At 39.5% G+C, this 16,418-nt stretch overlaps 1 protein-coding gene across 9 annotated transcripts in view; it reads left to right on the top strand.

Annotated features, from left to right (window-relative positions):
• grin2bb (glutamate receptor, ionotropic, N-methyl D-aspartate 2B, genome duplicate b) overlaps positions 1–16,418 on the top strand; it is a 117,783-nt gene that overhangs the window by 26,704 nt on the left and 74,661 nt on the right. For all 9 annotated transcript variants that reach the window (XM_030413640.1, XM_030413631.1, XM_030413624.1 and 6 more), the window contains one exon: positions 210–893. In XM_030413640.1, coding sequence (XP_030269500.1) covers positions 210–893 — 684 coding nt within the window. The remainder of the gene's footprint in view (positions 1–209; positions 894–16,418) is intronic.

The following is a 16,418-nucleotide window of genomic DNA, read 5'->3' as shown; positions in this document are numbered from 1 at the left end:
AATGAGTTTAGTTTGTAGTCAGCACCTACATTACGTCTGACTCAGAAACTGTGGGGGGCACCAAATTGGACAAAATGCCAATTTCTACATAAAGTTGTTTTAATATTTCTGTTTCTTCACCTTTGGTCAAATCTGATGTATGAAGTTTGAATGGATGACGTTTTCTACATAATTTTTCTATGTCTTTCCTTCCCTCTCCTTCCCTCCAGGGACGGCATTTACACTCCTCCACAATGCTTGTCAGCCTCCACCCTTCTCCCTCCCGTCTTCAGGACAAGCGCTTCGTCTTCCCCTCATCCTCCCCCCATCATCCTCCTCCTCCTCCTCCTCCGGATCAGCCCTCTCATCATCCTTGTTCTCAGCCTCGGCTGACCCTTCCCCTCCTCTCCTTGTCCTTCTCTCTGCTCCTTGTCTCCGTACTCCTCTTGCCCGTCTGCGAGTCTCGCAGGGGTGGAGGTCCAGGTACAGGGCCTGGAGGTGCCCAAGGGGGACAAGGTGGCCAAAGGGGAGGCGGCAACCAGAGGGGTGTTGTCATCCCTCCTCCCCCAATCAGTCCCAAACTGATCAACTCACTCAGTATTGCTGTCATCCTGGTGGGCAACTCTAGTGAAGTAACCCTGGGGGTCGGACTTGAGAAAGAGGACTTCCTCCACATCCCTTACCCTCCAAAAGTTGAGGTGGTCACGATGAATGAGACCGATCCTAAGAGCATCATCAATCGGATCTGCGCACAAATGACGAGGAACTCTCTGCAAAACTCCCTGCAAGGCGTAGTGTTCGGTGACGACACGGACCAAGAGGCTATCGCTCAGATCCTGGACTTTATCTCTGCCCAGACACACCTCCCTATCCTCGGCATCAGGGGAGGCTCCTCCATGGTCATGGCAGCCAAGGTAGGAACGTTTTTTTTGTTTGTGCCTTCTCTTGCGGAAAAAAAAACCATTGAATTGTGAAGTGTACATAAATTATTTGACCACACTGTGCAATCATCAGGACCAAATATTGAGTTCAGAAAAGAAGTAACACACTGTGTTTTTTGATTTGTTGCTTCTTCATCCAGCACTGATTATAATAATCTGTCATGGATGTGATTTGAAAGATTATCTTAAAATTCTTAGCACCTAGGCAGTACTCTGGATTAGATTTAACAGCTACCTTCAAGAACCTGCAAAATCATGTTAACTGCAACAGTTTCAGTCAAGATAAACACAATACATTTCTGAATTTATTTCCAGGATAATCAGCTTGTTCTTTTGGGTGACGAATCCATAAAAGTCATAAATGAGCTATTTAGAATGAGCGTTTTGGTTTCACTTAATATAATAAGGAAATAGAGAGAAAGATTAGAGTTTCCTCTCACATTTTTAAAAGATGCATCAGCCCTGCACCACTAAGCGCTGCTTCTCATTCTAACCAAGCCTCTGTGCTGATTGATTTTCCTGTTAATTGACCTCCTCCGTGAGCCTGACGTCATATCGGAGCTCCTGACAGCGAGTCGACTCAACTCTAAAAGGACTCGCAGCGTGAGACAATGCAATACAAAGCAACGATCTCTGCGGGATCAGGATACAAGAGAGTTGGCATAAAAACCAGGCTCCATGAGCCGAATCTATGATCCAGAAATAGGAACAATAGTTTTGAAATGTATCCTTAAATAATGTTGTGTTAATAGGCTTAGCAGTGTTTGAGTCTCTCAGAGAAGAATAACAGAATCCATATGATGCTGAGGTTGCCTTTTTGATGCAACCAAGATATGGGACGTATAATTGAGATTCTCTGCAGTTGTCTTTTTGGTTTGGTTTTATGAAATGGTTGTATTCTTAGTTTTCAAGAAGTATTTCGTTTAGTTTAAGGACAAAGTTCAAGATATAATTGAGTTTGAAAGCTATTTCTTGACCTTGGAAAGAGCAGTTTGGTAAATGTAATCTTAACTTGAGGCCAGTTATTCCATGGTTTATTAGTTATACATGGTCCTCATCAGCAGATGGAATTCTAACACTTAAGAAAAAGGTAGTAGGCGGGGTTGCCATGTAACTTGGTTTTGGGCTCATGGTTCAGTGCAAGTTCGAAATAGCAAGATAGTTACAGACTAGATAGATGGATACAGACTGTAGTGCATTAAGCAATTACTTACGGACTCGCATAAATCATATTCTTATGCAGAGCTTATGAGAATAATTGTAAATGTGACATATGTAAAAGCCAGTTGCTTTGGTAATGCCTTGCTGCTTATACATTGAGAGTAGAGGCAGCTTTATAACAGTGGGGAGTAGCTGTTGGACTATTTTTTTGCCTGCTCCGGTGATTGACATATCTGGATGATGCTGTATTATATGCGTTAGATGTTTCCACTCATGTACAACTGTCGAACAATGCCAACACATTGTCCTCGCCAAATCCACCACTAATTCTCGGAAACTTTCCCACACAGTTGATTTGAAAGCAGTGGGTTGGTCCTCTTGTTCCATTGCCTCACTTGATCTTGTTGTAGCGTATAGTCAGTCACAGACTGGTGAGTGTGGATCAGAACAATACTCTCACACATTGACATAGGCTCTGCCTATAGTTTGAATGTCAGACATACTGACTGCTTGCACCGAACCGTGACGTATTTACTGTGACTGTTTGGGATGAATACATGTACCATTACGCCGCTCGTAAGAAGTTAACATTTTTTTGTATAATTACCTTGAGCAAAGACTTTTTTTAAACCTTCTCCCCAATTTTGAACACAATACCATATTGTGCTAAGGCTGGTGAAGAGTTAAAAAGTGATAATTAACAGTTAAGTGTCTTTTGTGCACTCCGATGTCTTAATCTTCGCACCAAAGCTCACACAAATCACAGCAATTTGAAAAACTGGAAGTAGTCACTCAGATTCAGAACTTCGTTGTCTGTCACATAAATTGTCTTCAGCTCATAATTCAATTAAAATATCACACTGTAGAGTGAAAAGGAATTGGAAACAAACTGAGTAAATATTGCTGTGCAAGAAGCAAAGTGCACAATATGTGAAAAAGAATCCCAGAGAAATCCCCACCCAATTGGCAGAATAAATGCTGTCAATGGACATTTCTGCAAACCACTGATGTTTAAAGGTCCTTTATGTTGCATTCTTTCCATTTCTTTGGGTACAGTATACAATGTTAGGTTGTGACAATGCTGTGCTTGTGTTCTGGTAAGGCTCCGGCAGGAAAAGTCTTGGTTAGGGTTAGGAAAGATTATGCTTTGGATCAAAATAACGTTCTTTGGTCACTGCAAACAAAGCTGGGAATTGTTCTGGGTTCTCCCTAAAATATTCACTGGTGTCATGTTTGCAAAAGTTGAAAAGCCATGGTTCCTTGTCAAAGATATCCAGTGGTTTACAATCAAACTGCTGTCATGGGTTTGACAACCAACTCTTCCAACATCTCCTCCATCTCCTGATGTGAAAGCTCTTAAACACGCAATGTGAATGTGATATCACATTTATTGTAGAAATGTCCATATGGGAGCCTAAATAATATATGTACAAATGTTGAACTGCCAACATTTGATTCTGGTGACTGGGCTAAAAAAATCAAGGTGGACTACTGGCTTCCAACAAGAATAACCTACGTGACCACAGTACCACATCCTTGGTGTGTGTAAATGAAACAGTCCATGTAGGAGCTAGCATTGTATTGGTCAGTGTTGGTTTTACCTTGTCCAGCCTTCACGGTACATTTGGAGGAAGAAATGTGTGTTGTCATCAGACATTTATTATTGTATGAAAGCCCACTGAATGCCCAAATTAAAAATGTTTTTTATCTATAAATAGATAAAATAGAAGCGATTATGTGGATAATAGGCATCTTTTTACAACCTTAAAATTGGACTGATAATAATCTGGAAATCGTGTCTTACCTACTTTTCTTGTTGCTTCCCAGAATATTTAAATCAAGGCTATCTCTTAACTAAAAGAGAAGATTAAACAAAAGCTTTACTTTGAAGAGAAATGCGTTACTGTTCACTCAGTGATCTTTCGGGTGTTTGTGCTGTTCAGAAACACTCATAAAGCCTTTTCTTCTTCTCTTCTATAAAAGACTGTTCCGTATAAAAGTCAAATAGTTAAAAAAGAATTGGATGAAGGTAGAGATGATGGAAGAAGAGAGGAGAAGAACAATGGAGTGAAAAGAATAAGTGTGAGAGAGAGAAGGAGAGAGAGAGAGAGAGAGAGGGTGAAGGTTATGAAATAACACAACTTGTGTGGGTGTGAAAGAGGAAGAGGATTTTGCTCAGCATATAATTACCACATTTCACAGCTGACAGAGAGACAGAGGGCACAAACTGAGAGTGACAACGAGGAAAGTGAAGATAAGAGTCTAGCAGACATACAAACACTGCTGAGGGAATACTGCACATAAGAGAAGAGACGGAAGGAGGGGGAGGCTACACCTGTGTTACACATCATTTGATGTTTAACAGAGTTTTTTGAGGAAATCTCAGTATTTCCCCCTCATTCTAAGTGATTACTCTTCACTTGGCTCGCTCTCCTCAGACCTTTATTCTTCCTCTGTTACGCGTGTTCTTTGTCACACACAGAGGAGAGGGGTTGAATTTGGTGGACACAGTTGGCATGGCAACCACTTGCTTATATATTTCTCTCTACATATTGTATTAAAGCAGGTACAGGGAGTGAGAGAAAAGACACGATAATTTCTGAGGCTGACAGAAGCAGCGCCAGATGTGAGAAGGGATAATGCCCAAGTCATTGAGGTTGAGGAGAGGAGATGAATGAATAGATTAATGTGTAAAAACAGGTGGAAACACAAGGCGGATGACAGAAAGGGTCATGAGACTGCGAGGGATAAATGGAGAGGTACATTTAATTTCACTTTTGTGAAGTGGTGATTTTTAGTCAACCCATTTGCCAGAATAAATCTTTCAAATGTACATCACTGCTAACAAACATAAAGTATGTTGAAACTTTATTTTTATCTTTATGGTCCAAATCTAAGATTACAATTTCTCGATTGTGGTTGAATCTGTTTAGCACTGGAATACCTCTGACCAGAACCTTTGAAGTGGATTGGACAAAACAAAAGTTTGTGATCTCAAGACCTCCCCTAAGAATGGATGTTGTGAATTCACTGATCTGTGCTTTGATAGGTGTCTTTTTGTGCAGATTTTATAGACAATCTTCCATCTTGGTGGAAAGTAAAGTTGTATTCAATTCTGAATAAGGGAATAAGGAAGACTGGTGAGCTTAGAGAATTACAGAAATCTCAGATGGAGAGGCAAAGAGCTGTGTGGGTGAGGTAGAACATGAAGCCCACAGCGTCATAGCGGGGATGAACTTGTGTGTACATGCTCGTGTGCATACGTCCGGGAAAAAGCGAGTGAGTGATTTTCAAGCGTCAATAACTCAGTTCCCTTCAGATTGCCAAATCCATTCCTTATCAGTCAACAATTGTGTGTAATCTATTATGTTCTGGATCCTCCTGAACTTCTTCACTTCAGGCTTTTTTTGTGTGGCATGTGTTGTTTGAAACATATTATTCCACAGAGTTCATTCAGAGTAAACTGGCCCGATACCTTGCAGTACTCCTGACTTTATTTTCCTTTCCAATACCCCATTATAATGAATCAGTGACAGATGCAGGTAGGCCCATTATGCACCAAACAATTTACACACTTCCATTTAGCCACTAATTCAGTCCGTGCCATGTGTCGGTATTGGCATAATGGGACGATAGAGTTGGCCCCGGCCCACACTCAACTCCGCACTCTGGAGACTAATGAGGTCTTCCACATCTATTGTTGGGACTTAAGCTGTGTGTGTTTGTGCTTTTGTGCACATATGTGTGTGTGCATGTGTGTGTACATGTAGAGCATGCTGGTGTTCAATGATAATAGCCTCTTTGCCTGTGTTTGGGGAGATTACAGCTGTTGTTTTTGCTAGAGGCACAAAGCATTCTGATGCCATTTCTCATGATTGGTCTGTTCTCCTTATAACTGATTTTCCAACACCAGGATTTTGTTAAGTTTTTACCCATGAAGGGGCTTGACATACTTGCTTGCTTTGGCTCACAAGTGTAGAACCAAATGCAAAAGCCACTACACAATATCTGATTACCTCTAGCTAAATATTATGATGCTAACAGCGCTGCATCTCTAGCTTCATAAAAGTGAAACGGAAATGGCAGAACATGAAATGGCAGAACACATAAATATGAACAATATTCTTGCCTCGGTTGTTGATGTTATTGGTGTTAAACAGTGGTCGGGCGTACACGCATTACATTACTTGCCCACTAAATCTGATGACAGATGCTAAAAATACAAACTGTTTGCAGTGTTGGCAGCAACGCCAGCAGCAGAGTCGTAGCACACAATATGGTGAGCTTCTTTTCTTGTAAAAATGTGTTGTACTGGGAAACTCCGTTGCTGTCACAAACTTGTTAGGCAGCTGGAAAACGACACCGCGGCAGCCCTAATGAACACGATTTGTTTCAATCACATTGTGATAGTTATCGGAGTTAGCTAGCTGACAATGTTCCCATTTTCAAATGGACTGTCACTTCTGGGGCACTGTATTCCAGCGATTAGAACCTGTTCGTCAGGTGGTCAGTAGTAAAGCTGATGGATGTATAGATGAGTCTGTTGTGGCTCACTTTTGACATCATTTCTCCAGCTGACATTAAGACATAATACTATGTATGTATAAATTATAAAGTAGAAGAAGAACAAACTGCCATTATACTGATTCAGAAAAGACTGTAATCTGTACAGTCACTCTTGCCTGTCAGTGAGAACTGATTCACCACTTCTCGATTGATAACTACAATTATACATGCTTTTCATCCTAAAATAGGCATCTTTTGCACAGAAGTGAGTGAGGAAGGACATTTTTTTGCAGCACTGCTGGCCATATAGACCTACAATGTTCGACCTTCGCCCGACCAGCTGGTCAATGTACATTGATTCGTTGGTCGTGCTATTCTGTCTGACATGATTGTTTGAGCCAAGAGTGCACTTATGTCTGCTCATCCTATTGTTGTCATTCCCAAATTTGTGGTTTTATGAGTCCCTCCCATCATGACTCACATTATTCTAGCTGGTTGTACCTGAGGGGATAATGGACTGCCTCCGTAAAGCCCCCTTTTGCAATTATGACCCATCCCAAAAGACAAGAGAATTAAGGAACAAACTACAATAATAAACTGCACATAGGCATATTGAACCTCATGCAATTATTATCTGATATTATCTTTCAGTGTTCTTGCTTCTGCCACTCTCATTCTTAAGTCATATTTTAGCAAGATTATTTTTCAATAAAAGGCTGTAATGTGAAAAGTAATTTCACAGGAGATCTCTGGGATAAATCTCAGAAATTAAAGAGACCTGGAAAGTTTGCTCTACTTGTGCGTTGTCACCAAAACAAAAAAGAAAAAGCTTCATATTTCAAATGCAGCTGCCACAACTGATGCTGATACATTCAAACAAGAGCAAAGAAAAGTCTGAAGTTGTTATCAGTCTCACAGATTTAGCAAATGACAATACAATTTTTGTAGATTATTTAATTTGACATGTAAGGATTACTTTTCCGGCATAACTAGTCAGTCATGTGACCAGATTTGAACGGACTGAAACAACAGAGCTGCTCCAGCAATGATTGCTTTTCCCATCCTCTCCCTGTAAAACTAATCCCATCCTGTTAAAGCCTTATACACACTTTCTCTCTCTCTCACCTACTCTGTCTTTGAGAGATAGTATAGCAGCCTGCATTTGATTGATGTTCCTATTTTCCCAGCTTTGCTGTATATTTAACCCTTTTAAAGTCCAACAGATGGAGGCTGGGATAGGGAGAGAATCTGCCTGGAAATAAAATTCCTTCTGTTGTGTGTAGCATGTACTGTAAAAAGTCATAGGCGTCTGTCTCTCAAAGCTAAATTCAAAAGAGCTCACGCTAATCTGTGCATCATGAAACCGCTCCTGTCATTGAATGATAGACTGATTGTGAAATACGTCCGGGGTAGTTTTGTTGAGATGGGGTTTGGGCTTTAGTTCAAAAAGCCCTCTGTAGAAGCTCAGTTTCCAACATGTTTCCTAGAAATTTACTCAATATCTCACTAATTTACAGCAGAAAATATGTTTTGCGAGAAATGTACTTTAATGCCACCTGATCAGGCTAAAGTTGAATGAAATTCCTATCATTAATTTTGTGCATGGCTTTTGGAGGGAACCTCTTTTTACTTTGGTGTCAAGATGTAGAACAAAACAGTTAATAACTAAAACAATAAATTATTAAAACAAAAAAATAAAAACAGGATAAACATCCTATGGAATAAATTAGAACAACAAAGTATACAATAATTACATATGAATAAATACTTGATTAACAAACAGATGAAATTGCAGTATAGTTAAAACTGAAGTGTGGCTGGGGCTGCATTTGAGAGAGTTTGTTTTTCCCCGTTATGCAGAGTCCCACATGAATGTTTGCTGCCATGAAAGTGATAAATATCCTTGTGTCACCCTTGTGTCATGTCAATAAAAAAAGAAACGCAAGACTTAACAGCACATATAGCCACAACACGACAGTAAGTCAATCGCTTATTTTCAGTTTACTTTATATCATTTATCACTAAATTTAACAAACAGTTTTATGTATTTTTACCCCAAATTTCCACTGAAAGAAGTTGAAAGCACCATTCAAATTGTGAGAACAACCCCGACCCGAACCTAGACATAATTTCAAGATTTTTTTTCGGGTATCCATCCTCTAGTTAAATGCCCTTGTTAGTGGCTAGCTAGCGACTCTAATAAGCTGTGCTTAGGCACTGGGGTCCTTTTAGATGAATGCCAACATCTTCATGCTTAACACGACAATCCAAACATGCTGATGTTTAGCAAGTGTGTAATAGGTAGGTAATGTTCCCTGTTCACTATCTCAGTTTAGCATATTCGCATGCTAACATTTGCCAAGTAGCAGCTGAGGCTGATGGGGAAGTCATTAGTTTCGCAGGCATGGTCATGAATCAAAGTATGGGACAAATTATAATCTTTGAGATATAATACTGTGTATGTCAGAACTTTCACCTGCTGGTGGGGCTAGAGGAAAAAGTCAGGGGATCACTATCTTTAGTAGAACTTGTCCTCTAGGGAACTTAAATGTCTGCAAAAAATGCACAAGATATTTTATTTTGGAGCAAACTGGTGAACCCACTCCCAACACTGTAAATGCCATGTAGTTCAAGTAACTGAAGTAACATGAAGCACAGAACAGGATGTGTGAAGGTCTTTCGGAAACACCAGAACAAATAATTTGCACTTCCTTCAATGGAAAAATGTTCCTGTGAACACAATCTATGCACCAAGTACTTTCACTCTTTAAAAACATATTTAGTAAAACATGAAATTCATTTCATGGGACAAGGTTGTAACTTCACATCTCATGTGTTGAAATGTCTTTTAAACAGCCATGCACAACAAGAAGTTGGTTCAAGTTTGTGGACATAAATATTTCATGTCAGTGCTGTATCCTGTGAACAGGTCAGCATGATTGTTTTCAGAATGCTCCAGGATGAGACAGATTTGCTCCTGTCCGACACACAATCACAAACACACACTAACACACACTGCAATCAAGTGAATCAGAAATCAACGTTGAGGTCAAAAAAGGTATAAAGGTTCCTCCTATTTACCCTCCATCCTTTTCCCCTCTCTCTCTTCTAGCTGATCTCTGAAACGACAACCTAAACTGTTTATGAATGCCCCCCCACTCTACACTCACACAATTAGCTTTTTCCCTCACTCAACTTTCTTCCTGATATATTTCTACATTTAATTGTGCCCCTTAAATGGACTGCAAATCCTTTCCTCTCCCTTTTCCTCTATCTTTTCTCTTTCTCTCTCTCGTCTTTCTCTCCATATAATGAGTTCGTTTTATCAGCTGCTGCGCTGTGGGTGGACAGGATGAGTAATTTTGGAGATCACAGGAGACTTCTCTGCATTGCACTTGGTTACAACAGGTTGTAAGAAGGCTTTGGGAGCCTCACTTTCCCTTTCCCTGCCAGCACTAACTATCTAGCCTTTTAACATTTCAGCACATGAGGCCTAATTACCGAGCTAATCTTGTTATGTAAGGAAAATATGCTATATTATTCAAATGAATTGAGATTGACCTTTTGTTACACAGAGTGACAGCAGCAAGTCCCTTTATTTCAGATTCTTCATCAATTTGTGACAAATTAGACTTAGGCCAATTTTTCTCACAAGCAAGAAAACAGCGTGTCTAACCTATGTTTACATTTACCAGACAAGAACTTCAAGTGGCCAGTCAAGACAGAAGTAGTGTGACATTTTTATTGGACCAAAAAATGTTTATCGAAGCACATTGCTTCTCTCACTCTCTTTCTGAGTGAACGTTGACTTCTTATAACCATGAACTTGATCTTTTACTCAAACATTACTTTTGGACAGGATTGTGAATGTGTCTGGATTTGCCAGTCTGGATTTCATGTTAACCGACTGAACCAGCATTTGTGTATGTCAAGAGAGCCCTGGGATAGCTGATTGTCTCAGCACCACAAGTTGGTGTCTCGGAACTGTTGCGATGTTCTATCACTGAGAATTTTGCCCATAGTTCTGCTAAACCTCATCAGCAGGCCCACATGAAATCTTAAGCTGCAGAATCCCACAGACAACCCCCTTGTGCATGCGTGGGACAGTAGGCTGTCATGTTTATTCAGTGGTAGGATCAAAGTTTGTGGTGCAGTGTGACAATATGTCGGATATTAGATTTGTTTGTTATGTTTGCTTACTTTTGCTCAAAAACAATCTTTGTTATCTTTAAATGAATATTGTCTGAGCTGACACCCTTTACTTCTCTTTATTTAGATCTTTATTGTGAATCATTCACAGGAATTTGTGTAAAACTCATTGAATTACCAAGTTCTGAAATGTAGTTAAAGCCATATTTTTTCAGGTTTAAGTGGGCCGAATACGTTTTTTTTCATGTATTATTTTGATATTAAACTTCAGAAGAGAAATTGATTGTTGATAGAAATAAAAATGCCTAATTTTACACCAACCCCATCATGCTTCATAAGCAGTTTGTGTGGAAAAACATAACCAAATCTTGACCCTGCATTAATTGATTGATGTTTTGACTACTAAGAGGCCATTTGTAAACACAACTTTGACATTGACATTATTGCCTCATAAAGTTGATATTGTGAAAGTGCATTTTAACATGCATATGGAACCACTTTGTTCACCAGTTAGACTCTATCTTTGTCTGTTTGCTGTTTGGTCCAATGTTGATTTTCACTAAGCTGTCTGCTGCTGCTGCTGCTGCTGCTGGAAACAAAGTTGATAAGAACAATTTCACTGAGCCGGAAAGTACATTTGCTGGATGTTAGGGTTAGGGGTTAGGGTTAGGTTTAGCAGGTTACCAAAACAACAGGCTGAAAGACACTAAAACGCTTTGAGGTAAACTAAAGAGTCAAGGGATTTGCTCTGTAGACTTGTCACTATTAGAAACTCCTTATGTCACATTACGCTAAGTCATTTACATTTTTAATGTAACAATATTGATTGTAGCAGTTTTAATTACAGTGGTATTTTTTTCCTTTTTAAGGAACACAGAAATGATGTTCTACTGATAGGGACATCAGACTAGGAAAGGTGTTGTTTTGGAAGGCAACGACAAACACATTTTGTTGTTTAGTTTAGAGGATTTGCTGTGATTGCTGACAAATAATTTGTTCCCACTGCCTTTTAAAAACAAGCATTGATCAGTTTGAGTGATGGACTGTTGAGCTCTGCGCTGTCTGTTAATGTGCCAGTCACAGCAGCTGTCTGTATTGGTTTAAAATCAGGACATCAAGTGGTTGCCAGTGGGATTGAACATATTAAAGTGAAACTCTCGCCAAAAAGCAACCAAGGCTTTATTTGGGATTGAATATGAGTCAAACCTTCGTGTAAAAGCATAATTGCGACGAAAGAGGCACTTTTAAGATTTACCGTAGTTTTGGTTTTGGGCACGTTAATTTTGAACGGGAGAGCTAGGGGCACGACACGCTAGCATCAAAATCGCTATTTTTAGAACACTAAGAAGGATCGACACAACATGAAACTTTGCTCGTAGCATCACCAGGGTCTCTACTCATGAACAAGAGCATTAAGAACATTGTTTGTGTACACAGAGTTTATGAAAAAGAAGGTTTTTGAACTACTCACGTTAGCTGCTGTAATGGTGAACCGCGCCACAAGTGTGCCTGTCAGGTCGCACTCAGGGATCAACACTTTTTGTCTGGTATGACGGCAACGCGCAAGAGGTGCAGCAGCTAACGTGAGTAGTTCAAAAACCTTCTTTTTCATAAACTCTGTGTACACAAACAATGTTCTCAATGCTCTTGTTCATGAGTAGAGACCCTAGTGATGCTACGAGCAAAGTTTCATGTTGTGTTGTGCCTTCTTAGTGTTCTAAAAATAGCGATTTTGATGCTAGCGTGTCGTGCCCCTAGCTCTCCCATTCAAAATTAACGTGCCCAAAACCGAAACTACGGTAAATCTTAAAAGTGCCTCTTTCGTCGCAATTATGCTTTTATACGAAGGTTTGACTCATATTCAATCCCAAATAAAGCCTCGGTTGCTTTTTGGCGAGAGTTTCGCTTTAATGCTGACAGATGTCTCAGTCATGTTATCTATCCAATGAAGCCTAAAACTGTTAAAACTGTTAAAACTGTTGTACAGTAAAGACACTTTCTTGTTTGTATTATAACCAAGCATCAGTATGCTAAAGGCCATAGCTAATACAGAGTACAGGATACACACCAGTAGCAGTTATTCCTACTATGATTTTCCAATTTTTAGCACGATATCCATTCACATTTGTCACAGCTTCCAAAGCCCCATCCTCGAGGCAGTCCTGTAGCTTCAAAAAGTTTTAAATGTTGCTCCTACAATGTTCACCCCTCAGTTTTATCAGGGCTTTAAACTTAAAACAAACTCTTACTATGCTAAACAATTTTTTATCTGAAGCTGTTGTACATATAAGAGGGCGCTCTGCTGCCATCGCTCATGACTTTGAGCTTCATCATGTTGTGTTTTTTTTTATGTTTGGGGAATACAGAGACAAGAAACGGTCAGTGAAAGATAAAAGTTTCAAAGATAAGAGTTGGTGCTGGAAAAAAAAAGACGCATAATGTGGTGGTTTTCATGGTTTTGCATCAGGCTGAGAAAGGGCTCTTAAATATATGGAAAGAGCCGGCTGACTTGTGGGTATTTAATCCCAAAAAGGCAGAAAGGTTGTGTTTGTTCTAATTGCATGGAGCTGGGGAGGGCAGTCATTTACATTCATCAGTGAGCCTCCATTTGTTGGGACTGAGATAAGAAGAGAGAGAGAGGCGCTGTGGAGGAAGCGAGAGAAAGACTTCTTGGTGCAGAACTGAAGTTTTGTTCTTGCACACCCAGTGATCCTCCAGAATGTACGACATATGGTGCTAATGTGTATATATATTCATTTCCATCCAGCAGGTTTAATGCACATTATGATACAAGATTTATGAGAGTTTAAAAAGACACATTGATACATTAGCCCATAGTCACTATTTACATTAACACATAAGATTGACAATATTATATTATATTGTATTATGTCAACAGGACATTTATCTTTGAACCTTTCAGTGCTTTCTGGTTAACAAACTGTAATGGTGCCACTGTTTTTGTATTACCTCCATTAATTTTTGCCATTTCTGTACTGCAGTTGTTGCTACTTTATTCTACTGGCAGATATATTGGTATATAGCTCCAATAAGTAGTTTATTAGAGCCTATAATGGAGGGCTGTTTATCAGAACTCTTTTGTCTTTTTTGTGCTTATATAAGGTGGAAAAATTAACTTTCATTTTATGTTTATTTTAGATTTAGTTTTTTTGAACGGTTTAAAGAATACACATATATCGAACAAATAACATATATATGTACAGTCCAGGAAGAGGCAGAAAACATGGTGTCCTTCATTAAAGCCTCCACCTAAATTATGTTAAGATATCACAAAGTTATATAAAACACATAATTAACATACAAAAAATAATATGGAGACTGAAACAAATAATTGTAAAAACATATATCGTAACAACAACAACATGAACAACGGTAACAATGATAATATCAAAATAAAATCAGAAAATGTGAATATGTGATTGTCTGAGTATGTTTGTGTGTATGTGTACGTGCATATCAAAAGAGAAACCAATTTATTTTGGCTGACAGAAGTACATTTTTCAAATACACTTGCATTTGGTACCTGCCTCTTCTTCCTTTGCTGCTTTAACCATAACATTCAGGCTGTTATATACGTAACCACAACCAAAAGTCCAAAAGATAAAGAATAGAAGACCAGGAGTATTGTGGTCTGTATAACTACAGCATTTTTGGTCAGTGTCCAGTTGGGTGCCCCCTCACTGTTACTATGGTGACTAACAAAGAGTACTAAGTTTATGTGCATTAGAAAAAAAAAATATTCTTCAAAGTGAAGAAAAATGAGATGCATGTTTTACCTTTGTCCTAAGTGAAATTTCTTTCTTGCAAGAATTTAGGGTTCAGTGTGTTGTTCAGGGACACGGAAGAGCTGGGGTTTGAACTACCAACCTTGTAACATTTTGGTCAACTCACTCTATCACCTGAGCTACAAATTAATATAAATATTGTCTTGTCATGAAGTAAATACGTTAGCATGCAAACATTTCTTATTTTATTTTGCCTTAATTTTAGAATTTTGTTTTTTGGAGTGAAAAAAAAATAACTTGAACATGTGTGTAACTTGTTTTTATTGGACATGTGTGTTTGTGAGTCCAACAGCAATAAAGAGCGGGAAGTAATTTCTGTTGGTGACAGCTGGCGAGTACCTCCAGTATTAGGGACTGACACATCCGGCTCAGTGGTCTTTATCTACGGTGAGAGTGACACCCGATGAGTGACACCTTCACTGCTGCTCATTCACTCACTCTCCTCTCTAATAAGCCTTGGCCTGATTCTCAACACTCACACTACGCAGCACTCAGACCTCCTGCTGGGGTTTTTACAACACCATTCGTAGGCCATGAGTGTACACTTGAAGCCACGCTTTGCTTAAAAGTGGAAAACATACACAGTGTGCAGAGTGTTTGAGGTAACCTTCCATCGTTCGCCTGGGCACAACTACCACCTGCTGGAGCCATCAAGCTGTCAGTGTGCACTGAGTCTCCAAACTGTCGCTGAGACAGCTAAACAATGATAATAACAGAGTTATAACATTAAATGACTCCACCTCATCATACCTCATGTTCTAAATATCATTGGTTTTCATGCCTGGAGGCAACTTTCTATATTTAGTTCAAGGGATTTGAAATGCAAGTGCACAGGATGCCTGAAATACAGTTACTGTCAGCTACTGCAGAAGTATTCTGCCACTAAGTCAGTATGAGGGCCTGTTTGGACATGATGAAGAGGAGATCTGATTTTTCATATCCATCCATAGTGATGTCTTATCACATAGCATCCTCTGAGTGAGCTGAAGAGTCAGGTTAGCTTGTCGGATGAGTGTACACCAGGCTGAGGCTGATTATACCAGGGCGAAGGCAAGAGGTGATGTGACACTGCAGCTGTTAGCCCCTGCAGAGTGTTATCACACGCAGTCCTGTTTATTCAACACACACTGGTGGGGAGTGCAAGACTCGAAATATTCAGCTTTACTGTATAAAGGCTGTCTGTCTCTCCTTTACTCTTCCTGGTTGAGTTCTCAAATTTTCTTTTAGTTCCTGCTGATTCTTCACCATTTCTCCCTGTCTGTTTTACTCTCTTCTTCTCTATCTTCATACAACATCTTTCTCATTCTGCTTTTCTCGCTAATCTCTTTCTCTTTTCCCTTTTTTTCCCCTCTTCTGGTCTGCATCAAAGTAAGCCAACGCTCTACGGCACCGGCTCCAAGCTTCCATTTTCACCCTTCAAAGCCACTGCTTGTGTATAAGTTAAGAAAAATGAAAACTAATTTTTGTATTTTTGACATGCTGATAGAAAATGCAGTTGTAACCGGGGAATCATATGGATGTGATTCATCCTCCATCAGTGACTGAGCGGATGCAATACCTAAAAATAATACTGCATTTTCTTTGCCAGTATACAGGATATGATACAATTTTCTCTTGCCTTACACACAATACTGACAGTTGAACATCAGTTCTGCAAAGCCAGACCTCCTAAACATCAAATACTAGAAAATAGATAGGATCAGATCAATTGGTTGGCAAATTCAGAAGCAGGCAGCTCATGTTGGATGCGTGTTTGAACGGCACAGTTGGTAATAAACATCACAGGAAGATTACAAAAATAAATGTGTTGACCGCTGATACAGAAGATGTATGACCAAAGAAGACTATTCTCAGTCTCACATCTTTAGAGTCAGCT

Source organism: Sparus aurata, chromosome 1 (genome assembly GCF_900880675.1).
Source record: "Sparus aurata chromosome 1, fSpaAur1.1, whole genome shotgun sequence".
Classification (NCBI taxonomy): Eukaryota; Metazoa; Chordata; class Actinopteri; order Spariformes; family Sparidae; genus Sparus; species Sparus aurata.
This window is presented reverse-complemented; position numbering and strand designations above follow the sequence as displayed.